The sequence below is a fragment of the Pyxicephalus adspersus genome, chromosome 6, assembly GCF_032062135.1.
Source record: "Pyxicephalus adspersus chromosome 6, UCB_Pads_2.0, whole genome shotgun sequence".
Lineage (NCBI taxonomy): Eukaryota > Metazoa > Chordata > Amphibia > Anura > Pyxicephalidae > Pyxicephalus > Pyxicephalus adspersus.
Window position 1 is genome coordinate 27,882,696 of NC_092863.1, and position 18,366 is coordinate 27,901,061.

The 18,366-nt window shown below is 37.1% G+C and overlaps 1 protein-coding gene across 3 annotated transcripts in view; it reads left to right on the forward strand.

Annotated features, from left to right (window-relative positions):
• Positions 1 to 18,366, forward strand: part of LRRC2 (leucine rich repeat containing 2) — a 165,527-nt gene that overhangs the window by 21,542 nt on the left and 125,619 nt on the right. For 2 of the 3 annotated variants that reach the window (XM_072415013.1, XM_072415014.1), the window contains exon 2: positions 6,058 to 6,211. In XM_072415013.1, the coding sequence (XP_072271114.1) occupies positions 6,087 to 6,211 (125 nt within the window). In that variant the 5' untranslated portion in view covers positions 6,058 to 6,086. Of the gene's footprint in view, positions 1 to 6,057; positions 6,212 to 18,366 lie in introns of those variants that run through there. The other variant, XM_072415015.1, reaches the window with a different exon arrangement.

Consider the following 18,366-nt stretch of genomic DNA (forward strand, 5'->3'; position numbering starts at 1 on the left):
TAATATTTTTTACACTTTTATTAAGAAGTATTATAGCCAAAATGCTGAGAGAGGATGGAGGAAGTTCTTGGCAAATGTTTAAGAGCTTGTCATTTTTTGTTTTTCATTAAAAAATTATTATACCATATTTTGTAACTTTGTGTCCAAAATACCATTATATACCAAAATACCAAATACAAATTTTATTTTCAGCCAGTTATGATTCTCCACTGACAAAATATTGACATCCAAGTGTTTTGCAAATGGTTGGTACAAAAGTCTTCCAGAAACATTTTACTCATTGGATTAACTTATTCTTAATCCAGCCGTATGTGTTCCCTTACACTTACACTACACCTACACTTACACTGGTTGTGATCAAGCGACTAAAGAAAGAAGACACTCCCACTTAGTCACAAAGTGGGGAAAGGTTGCAAAGAGAAGGGATAGAAAGAAATCATATGTGAATTCTAATGCAAATGGAAGACAGGACTCAATAAATGAACCTAAAAAAATGCAATTTTGATAAGGTCCTTGCAATGTGTATAGGTTACCAGGGAAGGTGGTGCTACTCTTTAAAGCTGATTGTCTAACAAACAGGAAACTATGTCATTAAATGCACCTATGACCGCTGCTTTATCTACCTAAGGATTTGTATTTATGTCAATTCAGTCTTGACATTTAAGGAGCCAGCCAGCCACAGCCTTAGTGGCTATACTGCAAAGCCAACTCAGTGACCTGATGTTCTCTACTGTAGTTGACTAACAGGTTTAGGTTAGCATGCGTATGCTACCAGTCTGTGATTTGGCAGTGACATTGAGATGCACATACAGAAGCTACTTTACAAAGAAGCCAAAGTCACATTTAAACTAGATGCATTTTTAATACATTTTCATTAAATACATAACTTTACCAGTTCTTTCTGTTTATGCTGTATCAAAGGTACAGTAATGCACAGGGAACTTGACAGTCACCTCCAAAGACTTACCTGCAGGTGTATAACTATTCTTTATCTAGGAAAGGACTGTGCAATAATACATAAAAATATAAATGTCAGCAAATAGTTTCTAATAAAAGCTGTAAAAAGACATAATGGAGACCTAGTAAATATATAATATTTTCCAGCATAAACACATTTAATAAATAAAAGGAAAATTAGGTAAAATGTGTTGACACAGTAATAAGTTAAAAACAGAGCTCAACTGCCAAATATATTTTAGTAAGGAAACTGCAATCACTTAAGTTTATTTTCCCTGCTCGATTTTCTCAAGAACCTTGATTGTGCCTAATAAATTAGAATTGTTTACCATATTTCGAGTTGTCACATTCGAGAGGGTACAAATTATCCCTACTCTGTGCTAATTGCAGGTTTTCTAGTGTCATATGTATAGAAACCATCAACAATAGCTCTTATGAATCAACTAATAACCCTAATAAAATATTCTCCTTGTATGATATAAATAAATTAGCTGCAAATTTGCATGCCTAATATATTTATTTAGGATACTAAGAGCTAAACCATTTCATTTTGCTAAAGATAGAGCAGTAGTACTCTTTTGAATGCTATGTATAGTGCTATGTATAGTTTGGTCACATTCACTGAGACTGGAATGCCAGAATCTTACATCTGGTGTGTAATCTTAGTCATGTTTCCAAATGTCAAAGCTACAATAGGTATTCTTTGTTTTACAATATTAGGTTATAAGGTACGTGGAACTCCATTTTTTTGTCTTGCATTTGCCTTACTTATACTACTGTGTTACTTTGAGCTTCTTAATCTATTCAGGTTCAGAAAGCTTCTTTACATGTCTTCCTATAGGATGTGTCATAACACTAGCTAGCCTTACCCCAGAGTAGGGTACCCACCCCTGGAAGAAAAATTAAAGCTGTGGTGACATTACTAGACTGTCTGGAAGATGGTATCAGAAAGGCATGTATTTATTTTACTGGGGGAGGGGAAGCTTAGGTGGTAAAAAGAGGAAGGTGGCAGTTGAGAAGGTCCTAGAGTTACGCTGAATATACAACCATCAGCCAATTTATTAGGTATACCTATTTAACTGCTTAGAACTAAAAATGTCTAAATCAGCTAATCACATGGCAGCAACTAAATGTATTTATGCATGTAGACATTGTCAAATAACTGCTGAACTTCATACCAAAGATCAGAATGAGGATGAAACATGATTTAGATAACTTTATTTAGATAACTTTATTGTTGTTTAAATGTATTTCAGAAATCAACAATCAACCAAGTTGACAAATCCTAAAACAGGATAATATTTAGTGTTCAAAAATACCTTGTTGATGCCAGAGGAGGTCAGATGAGAATGACCAGACTATTTTGAGCTATTCGAAAGGCAACAGTAGCTTAAATAACTATTTGTTACAACCAAAGTATGTAGAAGAGTATTTCTGAATGCACAACACATGCAACCTTGAAACAGATGGGCTACAGCATAGGAGACCAATTTGGGTGCCATTATTCAGATAATAACAGGTACCTGAGGCTACAATTTTGCACAGAACGATGCCAGGATACTTTGCATATTCTGGTATCGAACCCCAAGCTGTGCAGCTCTTAGAAAAGAAGACTGAAAATTGCTGGGTAAGCATGTTTTCTTGCAGAAGGGACAGATGTTCAAAAAACCCTGCCTGGTGACAATTTAAGATGCAAAACTATAGCTCCTCCGCTATCCCAAGCTAATGTTATGTCACTATGTGAAATGAGGAAAAGGGATGGTGGAGGAGTAAAATAAATTATATGCAGTTTACAAAGCATAAATATTGTTAATGATTATGTACTGTAATAGAGAGATGGTATGAAGTTCAGTTAATGGTGAAAGATCTGCCTCAACATGGTATTGCATAAATGGTTAGTGATTGGGTTTGATTGATTCTAAATGTTAACATGACTCCAGGTTAATGTCAATGTGTGTCTACGGTACCTTTTTTGCTGTAATGTTTGCTTCATAAGTACCATATAAGTGGACTAACTAGTATCAATCGAAGAGTTATTTTATTAAGATATTAGAAATGCAATTGTAGAAATACAAATTAAAAAAATAATAAATTGTAATACTAAATTGAACAAAATTAATATATAACAGAAATGTGGTATAAATCAATTTAAACATATTTCAGAGTAAATTATTAAATAAATTCTGAGGAATTTTTTAAAATACATGCACATTTTCCCATTACCCTCTTAAACACCCTGAACACACAGACATGTTGTGGGCTGACAACATTTGTGTGGCAAGGCCAGTTTTTTTTCTAAACTACTAAAATTTTCCCACTTTTCCATTGAGAAAACACAGTAAGGGTGTACTGGACACATGGTCGATCTACATTTTTTAAATGATCAACAGGTATTACTTTAAATCAAAAAGGCAAAGCAATATGCTTTAATTAATATATTTAGAGACCAAATGAAACAAAAAAAAAATTAATTTTATTATTAAAACTTTAAAATACTTAAAACAAAAAGTAAAACTGTCATTCACTGTATGACATAGTAAAATAACTTGTGCAAAGAAATGGCATATACTCTCTGAATCCACATATTGAGATGAGGATATAGAAAATAACACCTCTTCAGTAGTATTAAGACATTAGTGTTTGAACAATCCATGTTACTGATTATGAACAGAGAGCCAAAGTTTGTCAGCTGTTTTCTTCACATTGTGATCCCTTCATTTTAAATGTGACAGGATAATTGTATAAAACGATTCATAATGGCAATGATTCTTTCTGTTTGAAGCCCATACATCAGGAGAACTATACTCTTACTACACTTGTGTGTCAATGTCATACATCAAACTTGCAAAGTAAGACAATGATGTATCTAATCCTACAGAAGGTGTCACTGGGAATGATAAATATATCAATGTTACAAGTGCAGATACATTAGGTATTCCTGTTGAGTGAAGGCATTTATTTAAAATGAAATGCGGCTTGATAATAATTAAAATGTGTTTACAATTACAAACCAAAATTTAGATACAAGCATAAAAAATGGCAGGAACAAGTTGTGCTAATGAAAGATGGTCCTTCCTAGCCACTGTAATGCCCTTGTTTGCCCTTGATTACAACACGTGCATGATTACTGCTTTCTTGGGATAATAGCTACATCGAGGAGTACCATTGGGTGCTTTATAAGTTAACCCTGGGTTTGCGTGAGTTTCCTCTGGGCACTCTTTGCTTCTACATTCCAAAAACATGCATTTCAGGTAATTGGCCTCTTCTCAAAAATTTGCCTTAGACTGTGTTAATGACATATAGCTATGACATTAGATTGTGGGACCCTTTGAGGGACAGATAGTTTTATGACAATAGAATTTGTAAAGCACTGCATAATATATCAGCACTATATAAATACAAATTACTATTATTAAAAATAATAATGGCCATTTACTTTCAGCAAATTTTGATAAATAAAAGTACTGCTATAGTTATCTTGCCTGTTTCAAATGTGCATAAGATCACCAACACATCAGCCTTTTTTCAAACTAATTTAAATAAAGCTTGGTATTGAATTTGGGATTACTTACAATTTATGAAACTGTTGACTACTGATGCAACCAGTACTAAATATACTGATGTTAAAGAATTAAAAAAAAAAAACAAAAAAAAACCAAAATATATTTAGGATGTATGAATGAGGGAATCTGCTCAGGTTTAATTTGTCAAGGGTTATGGGAATCCTCTTCCAATTTCCCAAACTTCAACTTTGGGGTGAATCACATTGTAGTACCTGAGAGGTAATGCTTATTAGTGAATTTTGGCTATTTCAATGGCAAATAGGTAAACTATTTTTTTTAAACGTAAGGAAAACTGGACACTGCCATGAAGATCATGTACCTAATGCAATCGTTTCCAAAAATATTGTAGTGGGGAAAGTAAGAGCAACATTGAAAATATACAATATAGTTTTAAATGCTTGGGGAGATACCTGAAAACTGTACATGGTGTTAGGAAACGATTTGATTTTCACAGTTTTAGCATACACAAGCAGATATTTGACTGTGAACAAGGTTTGTTTCTGGTATTTTCTAGAATCTCCACAGAGGGAATATGTCCTCTTTGATCAACTGATTGAAACTAGCTAGGTGTCGCAGTTAGCCAAATTCTATCAAAATTTCATTCTGCAAGAGACCATAAATAATACAGATGTGTTAAATTTGCCAGAAGCAGGCTGGGTGAACTGACTAAAATATTCCAGAGATACAAGCACAGACAAATGTATTACTAAAAGAATGAAGATAATGCAGAAGAAACAGCAGTGCTAAGGTGACTAGAAGTGGGACAGCTTCATTCAGGACTAATAGACCAAAATGTTCTAGACACAAATGGCCTGATTTATTAAAGTTTTCCAAGGCTGGAGAGGATAGATTTTCATCAGTGAACCTGGGTGACTCAGCAAACCTGGAATGGATTTCTTAAAAGTAATTTGTTAGCAAATATTTTTAATCCTGAACCAGATCCATTGCAGGTTGCAGTGTATCTTCTCCAGCCTTAGAGACCTCAAGCCTAACTTTCATTTTCCTATGGTGAAAGGGGGTGTAATGGATGCGATTGGTATAATTTAAAATGCTTTAGGTCCAGTGATTTAGTCCTAGATTCATTTATATCATTTTGTCCTAGGACATTTGGAGATCTTTACAAGCTATTGTGGTGCATTTGGCTGCTACATAGACTCTCTTGAGACCACAACAAACCACCAGAACTTTTTTTCCATTTTTTCAGTGATGTTTGTATTCAGGTTGGTCCAAACCCAAACATTAGAATGTGTTTACCAAACATCTCCAGAACTGAACACAGACATATTCATGCACCACCAATTTAATTTCAATTTTAAGACAGATACTAATAATGTATTCCTTTAAAATATACTAGTTTATAGCTGTTAAAAAGCAAGAATATTTTTCATAATAATATTTTCAAATAATTCAGTTGAAAGGAAACAATGTTGATGTTCTTCCATATTTCCTATTATGAAAAATATAAACACTGATCAAACACAACATCAGCTACTACTTTATCATGGAGTAATAACAATCTGCTTTTTTTTTCTTACAGCTCATCTACACACACTTTGAATGTGAAATATGACTTTTCAAGTGGTAGTTGTTGACTTTTCCCATATCAGAGGACTCTGGGAAACTCGTGTGAAAAAATATAAAGAGAGATGTAAAAAAGAGAAGGAACGGCTAGAAACAAGTGCACTGCAAAAGTAAGTGTACTATTCCTATGTGTAATAATGCTATACACTGACAAACGCTCCAAAAGACATATATATTATGCTGTACTGAGGGGTCAATAGTGAACTTTGTAAGAGAGATTCTCTGAGAGTTTAAAATTGATGCAGTGAGTTGGAGCAATTTTTTTAAAGCTCTCTAAGACTGAATAAGATAGAATACCATAAGAGATCCTGTGTGATTCCACAAACCTGAAATGGATCTGGTCCAGGACTGAAAACATTTGCAAAAAATTGCAAAAGATTTGTAAGAAATCCATTCCAGGTCTGTTGAATCACCCAGGATCTTCCATGAGAGCTTCAATAAATCAGGTCCAGTATGTATATAGCAATAGATGATATTTATTATTTATTCACTGTCACTTGTATCTAATGATATCTCACCCTTTTATGCCTGTTGTCAAGCTTAATTGGGGTAACCATTTCCATTAGCTAGTAGTCATCAACAATTTTTAACTTGAAAACATGCTTAGAAGCCAAGATTAAATACCATGGGCTAACATCACTTTGCCCATATACTGAAAGAGTTAAATCAAATAACACTGCTTTTCAGTACTGAAAAAAGGAAACAAGCTAAAATGTTGGGGCTGATTTTGCACATGGCTGACTATAAACAGGGGTGAAAGATAAAAAAAAAAAGCTTTCTTTAGGTGGTATTGTTCTATATAGGTTTATTGCAAATAAAAGGCTTTTTTTACAGTTTGACAAGTAATAATGTTAAAACAGCTCGCTAATTGTGCTGATTTTTTTTTGTATTTTTTTTCCTGTTTATTATGACAGAAACTATTTCTAATACAAAGCATAGCAATGTTACTTACATATGAAATTATAATATTTAATTCTAGTATTATTTATTTAAGGTGTGCATGCATTTGTAAAAATATAATATTTGTATTAAAAAAAAGTTTATATATATATTAGGGAGGGTCATTTTATAAACCAATCTTATAAAATATTCAATTTAATAAAACATCTGCTTTTAAATTTACATTACCAGCTACTGTTTAAAACATAGCTGCATTAAAATTAGTTGCTTTATATGCTTAATAAAAAGGAATTCAAATTAGCACAGTATACAACATAAAGCTCTGAAGTGTTTTCCTGATATGTAATTCTTTGAGCTCTCTACAATGTGCTGAAAACTGAGAAATACATCACAAACTTATACAGCGTCCTGTGCCAATTTGGAGAACATAACGTTTTTAGCTGGCACAGCATGTAGTCTTCTCTTTTTGTTCGTATGGATGTTGTTTAGCAAAGTAACCTAGATTTGCATAGAAGTTTGGCTGAATGTATGGGTTGACCTGTAGAAGGTATAGATATCCCTGTGTTTCCCAAAGGCTTTATTTTAAAATATAGCCTAGGATTTCTTTAAATCATTTTGGATGAATATATAACTGATTATTTGACATCTGCCCACAATTCCACCATAAAATTTTATTATCATTACCTTTTGGGCTGAACCATCCAAATGATTACCCCAAGGGCAATTGGTTGAATTGGTTCAATGATGAGAGTGTGTCATCAGTTTTACCCAGGAGTAAGCTGGGGTTGTGGTTATACATGCAGGGACTGCCAGCTAGAGTTTATGCATGTGCATAATACATTGACATGCATTAGTGCAGCTTGGCCCTTTCAAGCATCCTTCCAAGAGCTACTTTTGTAATGCAAAGGAAAATAATTAGGTTATATCAATATCCAAAAAATGAAGTCAAAGCAACATTCTCAGTTTGTCAAACACAATCTGACAACTGAATCCAAAGTTTGGCATGCCTGGAATTAAGTTGTGAAAAGTATGAGCGAATGAAAGCTGCAAGGAAATGTTCTTGCTATCAAGTATATTGGAAAATTACCCATTGCTTATCATGGGAATGGGCTATTTTTACAGAGAGGCAAAGAGATTAAATACAGAAATAAACAGATATTTTTCCTTATAAGTCTAACATTTCATCATTGTTTACACATTCATCAAAGTTATTTTCTAAATATGCATGAAAATATTTACTAATTTATGCATAAGGCATAAGGCATCACAGTGGCTCAGAGGTAGCACTCTTGCCTTTGCAGCGCTAGGTCCCATGGTCGAATCTCGGCCAGCACACTATCTGCATGGAGTTTGTAGGTCTCCCCGCGTCTGCATGGGTTTCCTCCCACATCCCAAAAACATGCAGTAAGGGCTAATGTAAGTAAAGTAGGTAAATGGCTTCCCCTCAAAATTGACCTTAGACTACATTAATGACAAATGACTATGGTAGGGACATTAGATTGTGAGCTCCTTTGAGGGACAGTTAGTGACATGACTATCGACTTTGTACAGCGCTGTGTAATGTGATGGTGTTATATAAATACTGTATAATAATAATAAAGTCATGTATGAGCTGGAAAGCATTGCAGCAGTTAAAGTTGGAGCATCACTGCTGAATAAAAAAATGACTACATTTGTTGAAAATGTTTGGATTCCTCAATGTTTTCAACTGTCACGTTTTATGCCATTATTCATATGGTGCAGCATACTCTATGGGCCAAGGCTGGAGAAGATACACTTTCATTAGTGAAGCTGGGTGATCCAGCAAACCTGGAATAGGTTTCTTCATAGTCATTTGCTTGCAAATGTTTAAAAATCTGGACCAGATCCATTCCAGGTTTGCTGGATAACCCAACTTCACTGATGAAAGTGTATCCTCTCAAGCCTTGGGGAGCTTCAATAAATCAAGCGATATCATATCATTACTAGGTATTGTGATTTGTTGGTGGTAGTCTGATAATGAAACTGCAACTTTATTACAAAGTCAGATAATTCTTAATCAAATTATCTAAAATCTCTGTGTGTCCAATTTCAAGTTAACCATAGTTTACAATCCCACTGTGCAATCAAATTTTGATTTAGCAACTAGTATGTAATATGACATTGGATAGATTATTTAGGTTGGCCTTTGCTTTGAATGTCTGTTACTAGATTTAAAGTAAATTGTACATATATTTTAGCATCAGATTATTGGAAGTGTGTCCAGCAAAAAGGTTACATTAGAATAGGAAAATTACATCTGTGATTAGAAGATACCACTTTTAATCTTCAAAAAAGAAACAAAGACAGGGTTTTTTTTAGGTAAGTGTCATTGGCATACCATTAGTGTTACAAATCAGGGGCTAAACATTTTTCTTAAAATTCTTTTATGGTTTATCACTTGATTTGTAACACTAATGTGATAACTGCTGGTATTTTACCTGAATGCACTTTGGGTATGCCAAATACACACTAATGACACTTGCCTAAAAAAAACCCTGTCTCTTTGTTTCTTTTTCTATTTTGCACAAACTGGGGTTGGCAGCTCTATATTTGGGATATTCGGTAGGGCCACATACTTATTCATTTACCCCACTTTTAATCTTCGCTAAATTTATATTGTTACCATAGATTGTATTCAACTGTAATAAAGAACATTCATCAGGAGCATTGACATTTTTCAGAATCAGGGAGGTGATCATTCATACCTCATAGTATACCCTATAATATCCAAAGTTATCACATAGGAAAGAATAATACCTACCACAAAGATTTTAGGTAAAAAGTCATACTCATGAATTATGGATTTGTCATACAAGAGTTTTACCATACTATACTTTTCCTTTATACAGATTTTTCAAAAACATAAAAGCAACAAAATAATGTTGAACAAATGTTTAGTGTAGTATACCACTGATAGGAGCTCAAAAGGGTGAATTTTGAAATAAAAGTGGCAAAGTTTTCTGTCCACTTCATTTATAAAATTGGTGATGAGCTGAAAAGAGTTCTACTGTTCAGCAGGATTGTTAATCTACTGTTAAAAGATAGGAATATTCAGATTTATCCAGAGGTGATCATACAGATCGCCACTTTATAATCACCTGTTAGGGTTTGACACATCAGAGGCAACAGTTGAGGTCAGGATGTTTGAAACAAGCACCCGGTTTGTCACTTTTTACATCAGAAAAGAAGATGAAGAGGAAAGATGAACGGAGGGACTTGGTTCAAACGAGGGACAGTTCAACCAACTAAAGCATAGTTGGGTGCAATGGCATTAAAGAAACATTGATGTAAACCAATGAGCAGTACAATTTAATGAATACTTGTAAAAAATACAACACTGTAGTCTTTTATTAAATCAACTTCCAGGATGCTGTTTGGTGTAATTGATGATCAAAGCCATCTATTATACATCAGGGTGAAATGAATCAGATCCTAAAATAAAATGCATCAGACTGTAGGCCTGTAGGATTGTTTATTTTAATTTGAATGCACTAATGCAAAAGACATTCCCTATGTAGACAACAAAAGAACAACAAAAAGGCTTCTAAGATAATTTTACAATGGCCAAAGCTGACAAAAACATATAGGGAACAATATGGTGCCTCAGATGAGGTTTATAAGCATAACCTAATTTTTACATATTAATAAACGGTATACCCGTATAACATGCTTAAAAGGAACTATAAAGATCAATGATTTGCCAGTAGCAAACAACTGCTTAGCTTTCAATTGAAAATTTCTTTTTTGGACAGAACATCAGAGAGCTCATGCTCTAGGGAGAGAATGTGCTTCTGGCAATCAATGTTTTTAAGGAAAGCTGAAATTAAAATAAAATTATCCACAGCCCTAAATAGTAGAGGTGTCCTTGTTGCTAGTTTGCCATGTTGTTTATTTTTCCTGAAGCTTTAGATCTTTTTAAAGCTTCTGCTGCAACATTAATACTACATAAATTATACAAACTTTTCCACAGTATTTGCCATGCAATATTTCTGAGACAGAATAATATCTGCTCTTGAGAATGACAAGTCCCTCAGGGTCAACATGAAAGATTGTCCTAAAATACCATAAAAAATTCTATCTGGAGGTTTCCAAGCTGACATCAGGGTAAAGAAAATTAGATGTGAAAATCAAATATTCCTAAGCATATTAGTTTTTTAATAGGAGCTTGCCTGTTCATTTTTAACACACAGGGCAATAGCTGTAGACATAAATATTATTGGGCAATAGGAATGATAAATTCAACTTCTATATATAAAACAACATTGATCCAAAAAAAACTTCACTTTCTTCCTTGCATATAAATGTGACAGCGAAATATATAACTAGGATTTAGTTGACCCTTTTCAATATACTGACCAAGATGATTGCAGCAATTTATTTTCCTGAATGAAAATATTCAGCATGAAAATGATGCTAAAACAGTGCAATGTATTACTGAACAAATTCCCTTCATGACAGGTACACCAAGTAAAAACACCTGAGCACTATGAAATGCAAACTCGGCACTATAAGTATGCAGAATATATATCTCTGAAGATGAAAGCTCAATCTCCCACATTAAAGAGAATTTATTATTAAAAGATTCCTATTGTTAAATAAGCCTTTGACTTTTTAAGTGCAGGCCAAGATTGAATGTATATATATGTAGCAGCTACATTCATTAGGTTGAAGTTTTAAGTGAACCTAACCTGGTCTAAAACATGTCTAAAACACATGACATTTTGTCTACATAAACCTATGTTAGTCTACATCAGTGTTCCTCAACCAGGGTTCTGTGGATCCCTAAGGTTCCTCCAGAGGTTGATAGGAATTCCTTGAGCTATGAGCAATTTGGACTTGGAGGTCAGTTACCACTGACACCAATGGACCTTTAGGCCATTTGGAATGGTGGCATTCTTTCCACTGACCGGCAATATAAGAGGAATTCTACCTACTGACCACCGCACTGTGAGCTGTGGGCTGTGTGAGTATGTAGTAGTTAGTAGAGGTTGCCTAAAGACCTGAATGTTCCTTCAAGGGTTACCCCTTGTTAGGAGGAGTTGAGAAAAGCTGATGAACATGCTGATTGCATGGTTTTCATGGATCCCCTTAGGTCTTAAGTCCAGACTGGGCTTTGACATCAGCTCATAATAAGTGTATCTATAGGTCCATAACTATTTTAGTTTTGTATTGAAAAAGAAAGAACTTTTGTTAGGTTTCTCCTTCTGTCTTACCCCCTCTTGGAGATTCATCCTAAACTGGTGATACGTATTACTAAAAAACAAATAAGTATCACCTTAATCAAACTTTTAGGCTCCTTTCAACTTGCAGTGGAAAACTGCATGGTTAGTTACTCCCACGTGGATGGAGGTGATGGGAAATATTTCAGTGAAGATACCTTGTCAATGACAACTGAGAGATAATTTTCCCACATTTCCAGGTTCAATTTTTCAGAACAGCATGTGAAGACAAATCTCTTCAACAAGACAAAGGTTTTAACCGTTTCTTGCTCTATCAAGTGCAAATGTAAAATGCCTCTTGCAGGAAAAGGGCTGGAATTGAGCACTGTAAAGGGTTGGGGCAAAGTCAGGACATTGGGGTTGATTTATTAAAGCTCTCCAAGGCTGGAGAAGATGCATTTTCATCAGTGAATCTGGGTGATCCAACAAACCCAGAATGGATTTTTTAAAAGTTTTGTTTAGTTTAGTAAATGTTTTCAATACTGGACCAGATTCATTGCAGGTTTGCTAAATCATTCAGGTTCACTGGTGAAAGTGTATGTTCTCCAGCCTTGGAAAGCGTTCATAAATCAGGCCCAGAGTCTACAGCCTGTGATTTAGAGACCTCCTCAGAAAAAAATAAAAAAAGCAATTTTAAAATTAATATAGGTATCACCACAAGGTACCTAAACTTCAGCACTGTTGTTATGGTAGAAATATTTTGGACTATTCACTAACTCACTAAGTTCACTAGGTGAATCACAGGCAAAAGTAGAAAATACAATGATGGGACAACTGGCAATGATACGCTTCCCATTCTTCACATGTGTATTAAAAGCTTGCCAATGTATGTGTCATATAATAAAATGTACTTTACTATAAAAAAAGAGGGGGTATTTATTAATGTTCACTGGTGTCTAAGAATGTACTGGCAATTTTCAAGAAATTGCTTTCACTGTAATTGTTTTTTGTCATTCAAAGCATTCAGTCACAGTCTGGGACCATCCGTCTTTCTGGAGATGTTAAATAAACATATAGCTAAAGGGCATTTTTAACAAGAAAGGATATTTTCCAACCATAGATTTTATATTTTGTTCACCTTTTTGAATAAAATGGACTTTTAGGAGTTTTTACAAAACTCATACTCATACTTTTGACTGGGGATGTGGACAACTAGGGAAGATTTATTTACAGGTAACTATTTTGCACATATATTTTATAAATTATGTAGCCTCAGTAAATCCATGAGGACAAAAGCAACACAAACAAACTGTGGAAGTAGCTGAATACATTCCTAAATGACTTTAGTATACACATTTAATAAATATATATCCACTACATAAGTTTTACGCATGAATAACTCAGTGAGTTATATCCCTGCATATGCCTATTTTTAAGTAGTCCAATAAAAGTGCTCCATTTTAAAAATAATGTATTATGATATATTAAAAATATCAAATTGGTTCGTGTATGAAGAATACCACAGAGAGAGAGAGGGTTTCTTTGGGATCTGTATATTAAAAATTTCAGAAAAATTATATAATACAATATGGTGGATTGAAATTATACAATCTTATCATGGCACACTTGGAGGACCCTTATTCCATCCGCATTACATTCATGCAATGGAACAGCTCACCACATCATCCGTAAAACATGGTGGAGGCAGTGTGATGGCTTGGGCTTGCATGGCTGCCAGTGGCACTGGGACACTAGTGTATCGATGATGTGACACAGGACAGAAGCAGCCAAAAGAATTCTGAGGTGTTCAAAAACATATTGTCTGCTCAAATCCAGCTAAATGCAGTCAAATTGATTGAGAGGCATTTCATAATACAGATGGACAATGACCCAAAACATACAGCCAAAGCAACCCAGGAGTTTATTAAAGCAAAAAAGTGGAAAATTCTTGAATGGCCAAGTCAGTCATCTGATCTAAACCCAATTGAGCATGCATTTCACTTGTTGAAAACTAAACGTCGGACAGAAAGGCCCACAAACAAACAGCAAAGCATTAAAGGAGAAAACCCAGCATCTGATTTCAATGAGTTCAAGACTACGGGCTGTCACTGCCAGCAAAGGGTTTTCAACCAAGTATTAGAAATGAACATTTAATTTTCAGCTTTTTAATTTTGAGCCCCTGAAATGAAGTATTTGTGTAAAAAAGGCTTTAGTTCCTCACATTTTTATGCAATCTTTTTGTTCAACCCACTGAATTAAAGCTGAAAGTCTTCAGTTCAACTGAGTTGTTTCATTTAAAATTAATTGTGGTAATGTACAGAACCAAAATTAGAAAAGAGTTGTCTGTCCAAATATTTATGAACCTAACTGTATATCTGGCATAAACATTATCCTGAACACAAACTTACCCTTTATTCTATATCTCTTCAGCACCCTAAGAATTGAAAGTAATTTGGTTACTTTACTTTTAGTGATCATCAAATTAACCCTTCCCCCTATTGGGGCAGCTATTGGTGTAAATACCTGCAGATGTTTTTATATCCACCACAATACACAGGTCAATAAACTAAGTATTCTTCATTATGATTTTTTGTAAACTATTCAATCAGATGCTAACGAATACAGAAACTAATGTAAGTCAACCACCTTTTTCATATTTTTTTCTTTTTTGATTTGTCTGTTTTTTCCAGTGACCATGAGAACTAAACTGGAGATGAACTCTCAATGGAGAAACCCCATTGAGAGTTCTTCTGCAGTCACAGCTGATTGGAAGCACTCGCGTGCCTCTAATCAGCTGTGACTGCGGTTCCCACGGTCACCGGGCTGTACCTATCAGCCTGGTGACCGTGGGAAAGGAACTGCAGATGAACTCTCAATGGAGAAACTCCATTGAGAGTTCTTCTGCAGTCACAGCTGATTGGAAGCACTCGCGTGCCTCTAATCAGCTGTGACTGCGGTTCCCACGGTCACCAGGCTGTACCTATCAGCCTGGTGACCGTGGGAACGGAACTGCAGATGAACTCTCAATGGAGAAACTCCATTGAGAGTTCATCTGCAGTCACAGCTGATTGGAAGCACTCGCGTGCCTCAAATCAGCTGTGACCGCAGGTTCCCACGCTCCCTGGGCTGTACTTATTAACCCAGGGAGCGTGGGAACCTGCGCTTGAATGGAATTCACAAAATCAGTTTGCTGGAATTTCGCGGACCCATCGGAAGTTCGGGGAAATTTTCACGAGAATGTCAGAGGCATTCTCGCTCATCCCTACTTGGTACTTATTGCCCTTGGAGGGGGTGAATATCTAGTTTATTTATTATAAAAGTCATCTTTCAGCATCTACCATAAACTCCCCTCAACAAACGCCAACATTTGTATTCATGGGACATAGAAAAGAGGTCTTTGTCTCTAAACACTGGGTAAAAAGGAAGCCTGTCAGTGTAAAAGGGCATGTGGCCTGGTCTTGAGGAGGAAGAGGGAGCTGGTTGATTGTTACCCTCCTTTTCACAGTCACAAGAGCTTCATGCCCAAATGGAGATTTGATTACATGTTAAGTGTAACCGCATGCTCTAGAAATCCAAAGTTAATACTAACACTACATACTGTTTTAAGGAATTTCCCTAGAATCCCAGAATGGTATTTAAAAGATTTGTGAAATCCTGTTGAGTTGCTAATGAGGTTTTATCTCTTTTTTGGTCCTTATCAACAAAATCATTCAACTTCTTCCTACAAACTTCAGTTTATCTATTAATAAGTGTTATAACTAAAGATGAGCGAATCAAAGCTGACGAAGTGGAATTCGATCCGAATTTCAGAAAAAATTCAATTCACAACGAATCCGAACTTCCTCACGATTCGTGGTAACGAATCACAATTTTTTTAAAAATGGGGGCTACACATGTGAGGACATGGGGCAAGGAACTCTGGGAAGGCGAGGTGGCCCATAATGCCATACATGCAGCCAATCAGCAGCCAGCCAGCCCTATGATGTTACAGCCCTATAAATAGCCTCTTGGATGAAGACATTTTACAGCGTTCTGAGTGCAGGGAGAGATGTGTGCAGGTGCTAGAGAGAGTGTTAGGAGAAACCTCATTGTGAGAAAAAAAAACAAAAAACGATTTATAAGTGCAGGGAAAGAATTGGGGGGAATCACAGCATCTTATTGCAGGGAGAGACGTCAGAAGGCGCTAGGGACAGTGCTAGAAAAGCGATTTACAATTGCAGGGAAAGATTATTTGGGGATCCAAATAGCCATTATACAGCTCAGTCATTCCAGCAATTTATATATCCAGAAAAATATATACGCCCTTCACTGTTGCAGATATTTGTGGTGAAAGCGTTTAGTGACGTATTATAGTACAAAAATAAAAATATATTCTCAGTTCACTTCTGCAGTTGTTTGTGGTAAAAGCGTTAGGTGGCCTATTTATGTACAAAAATAAAAACAAAATTGTTGCTTTTAGGTGTGTTTTAATTTTCTTTTAATTTATTTAGTTCAAGTAAAAGTATGTCAGACAGAGAAGTGGCAGGCCATGCACAGAGGAGTGGCAGAGGCCTAAATGTTTCTGGTGCAGGCAGAGGTCACAGCAGAGTCAGGGGGCGTGTCAGCAGGGGTCGCAGCAAGAGGCCTGAGCTCCTGGTGTCATCTAGCGGTCATGTCTTGACCAGCAACCCAGAAATTCTTGATTGGTTAACTCGGTCATCCACTTCATCCCAAGTGACATCAGACTCCCCCAGCCAACAGTCGGTGGGTTCGTCAGACACAACCCTTAGTTGGCATGGTCCGGGAGCAGGCCCTGTGCCCTCACCTGTACTCAACCTGCCTCTGTACTTTGCTGTTCCCTCAGGCACAGAAGTATTGTATGCTTTGGACTCAGCTTCACTATACAGCAAGGACGAGTTAGTAGAGGACAGTAAGCAGCTACTGCCCAGCCAAGATCTGGAGGAGACTTCTGCCGCTTCCTCCGCTAGGCAGGCAAGTACTGATGAGGAGAGTGGCATGGGAGGTGGTGTTGCGAGTGGTCAGGCTCCTGACCCAGAGACCGTTGAGGAGGACATCAGTGATGTGCATACACTACTCAATGATGATGAAGCCGATCGCACTTGGGAGCCGGTCGAAGAAGGGGCTTCATCATCATCAGGACAAGAGGGTGGCAGCTTGCCCGTGAGGCAGCGGCTGAGCCAGCAAGGTGGTAGCATGGCTGGTGGTCAGCAGGGTGGCAGAGGTCGGGAGCCAAACGTGCCCGGAGTAGACCACCTGCTTTGCAGCATCCTACCTGCCTAGGAAGTAGTGGTGCAGGGGTTCACGGAGGCAGTGGCGGTAGCAGTCAGTCAGTGCGAAGTGTTGGGGGGAAAATCACCTACTCGGCGGTGTGGCAGTTTTTTGTTAAGCCACCGGAGGAGGTTAACATGGCCATATGTAGAATATGTGGGCAGAAGGTGAAGTCTGGCCAGGGTGCCAATGTTGGCACCACAGCCCTGCGTCAACATATGCAGCGTCACCATTAAGTGGCCCGGGAGAACCGTGGCTCCGATGTGGTGGCCCAGCCTGCCCCAGCAACCGCTATATTACCCAGTGGCACGCACCGGCTTTCAGGAAGTCAAGGCTCCACCACCTCAGCGGAAGGGAGCTGTATGTCAATTCCATCTTCTGCTGGTCCAGATGCTCCTGCTCCTCCCAGTCCTCGTCAGTCATTCCGACAGCAATCGATCACCGAAGCGATTGCCAAGAGACAACAGTATGCATGCACTCATCCAACGCCGCAGAAGCTGAATATGCTCCTGTCCAAGTTGCTAGTGCTGCAGTCCCTCCATTTCCAAGTGGTGGACTCTGCACCTTTCAGAGAACTGATGGCTTGTGCTGAGCCGAGGTGGAGAGTCCCAAGCTGTCATTTCTTTGCGAAAAGGGCAGTACTAGCCCTGCACAAATATGTAGAACAGAAGGTGGGCCAGTCCTTGAGCCTGACGCTGTCTGCCAAAAAGCACGGTAGCCCCGACGTGTGGAGCTGTAACTACGGTCAGGGACAATACATGTCCTTTACGGCCCACTGAGTGAATGTGATTCCGGCACAGCCACACCAGCAACTTGGCCAGGTGACACTGCTTCCCCCTCCATGTTCTCACGCCGCTGGTCCTGCGACAATGTCCGCCTCAGCCTCCTCATCCTCCTCCGTGTCCTCAGCCTCCACT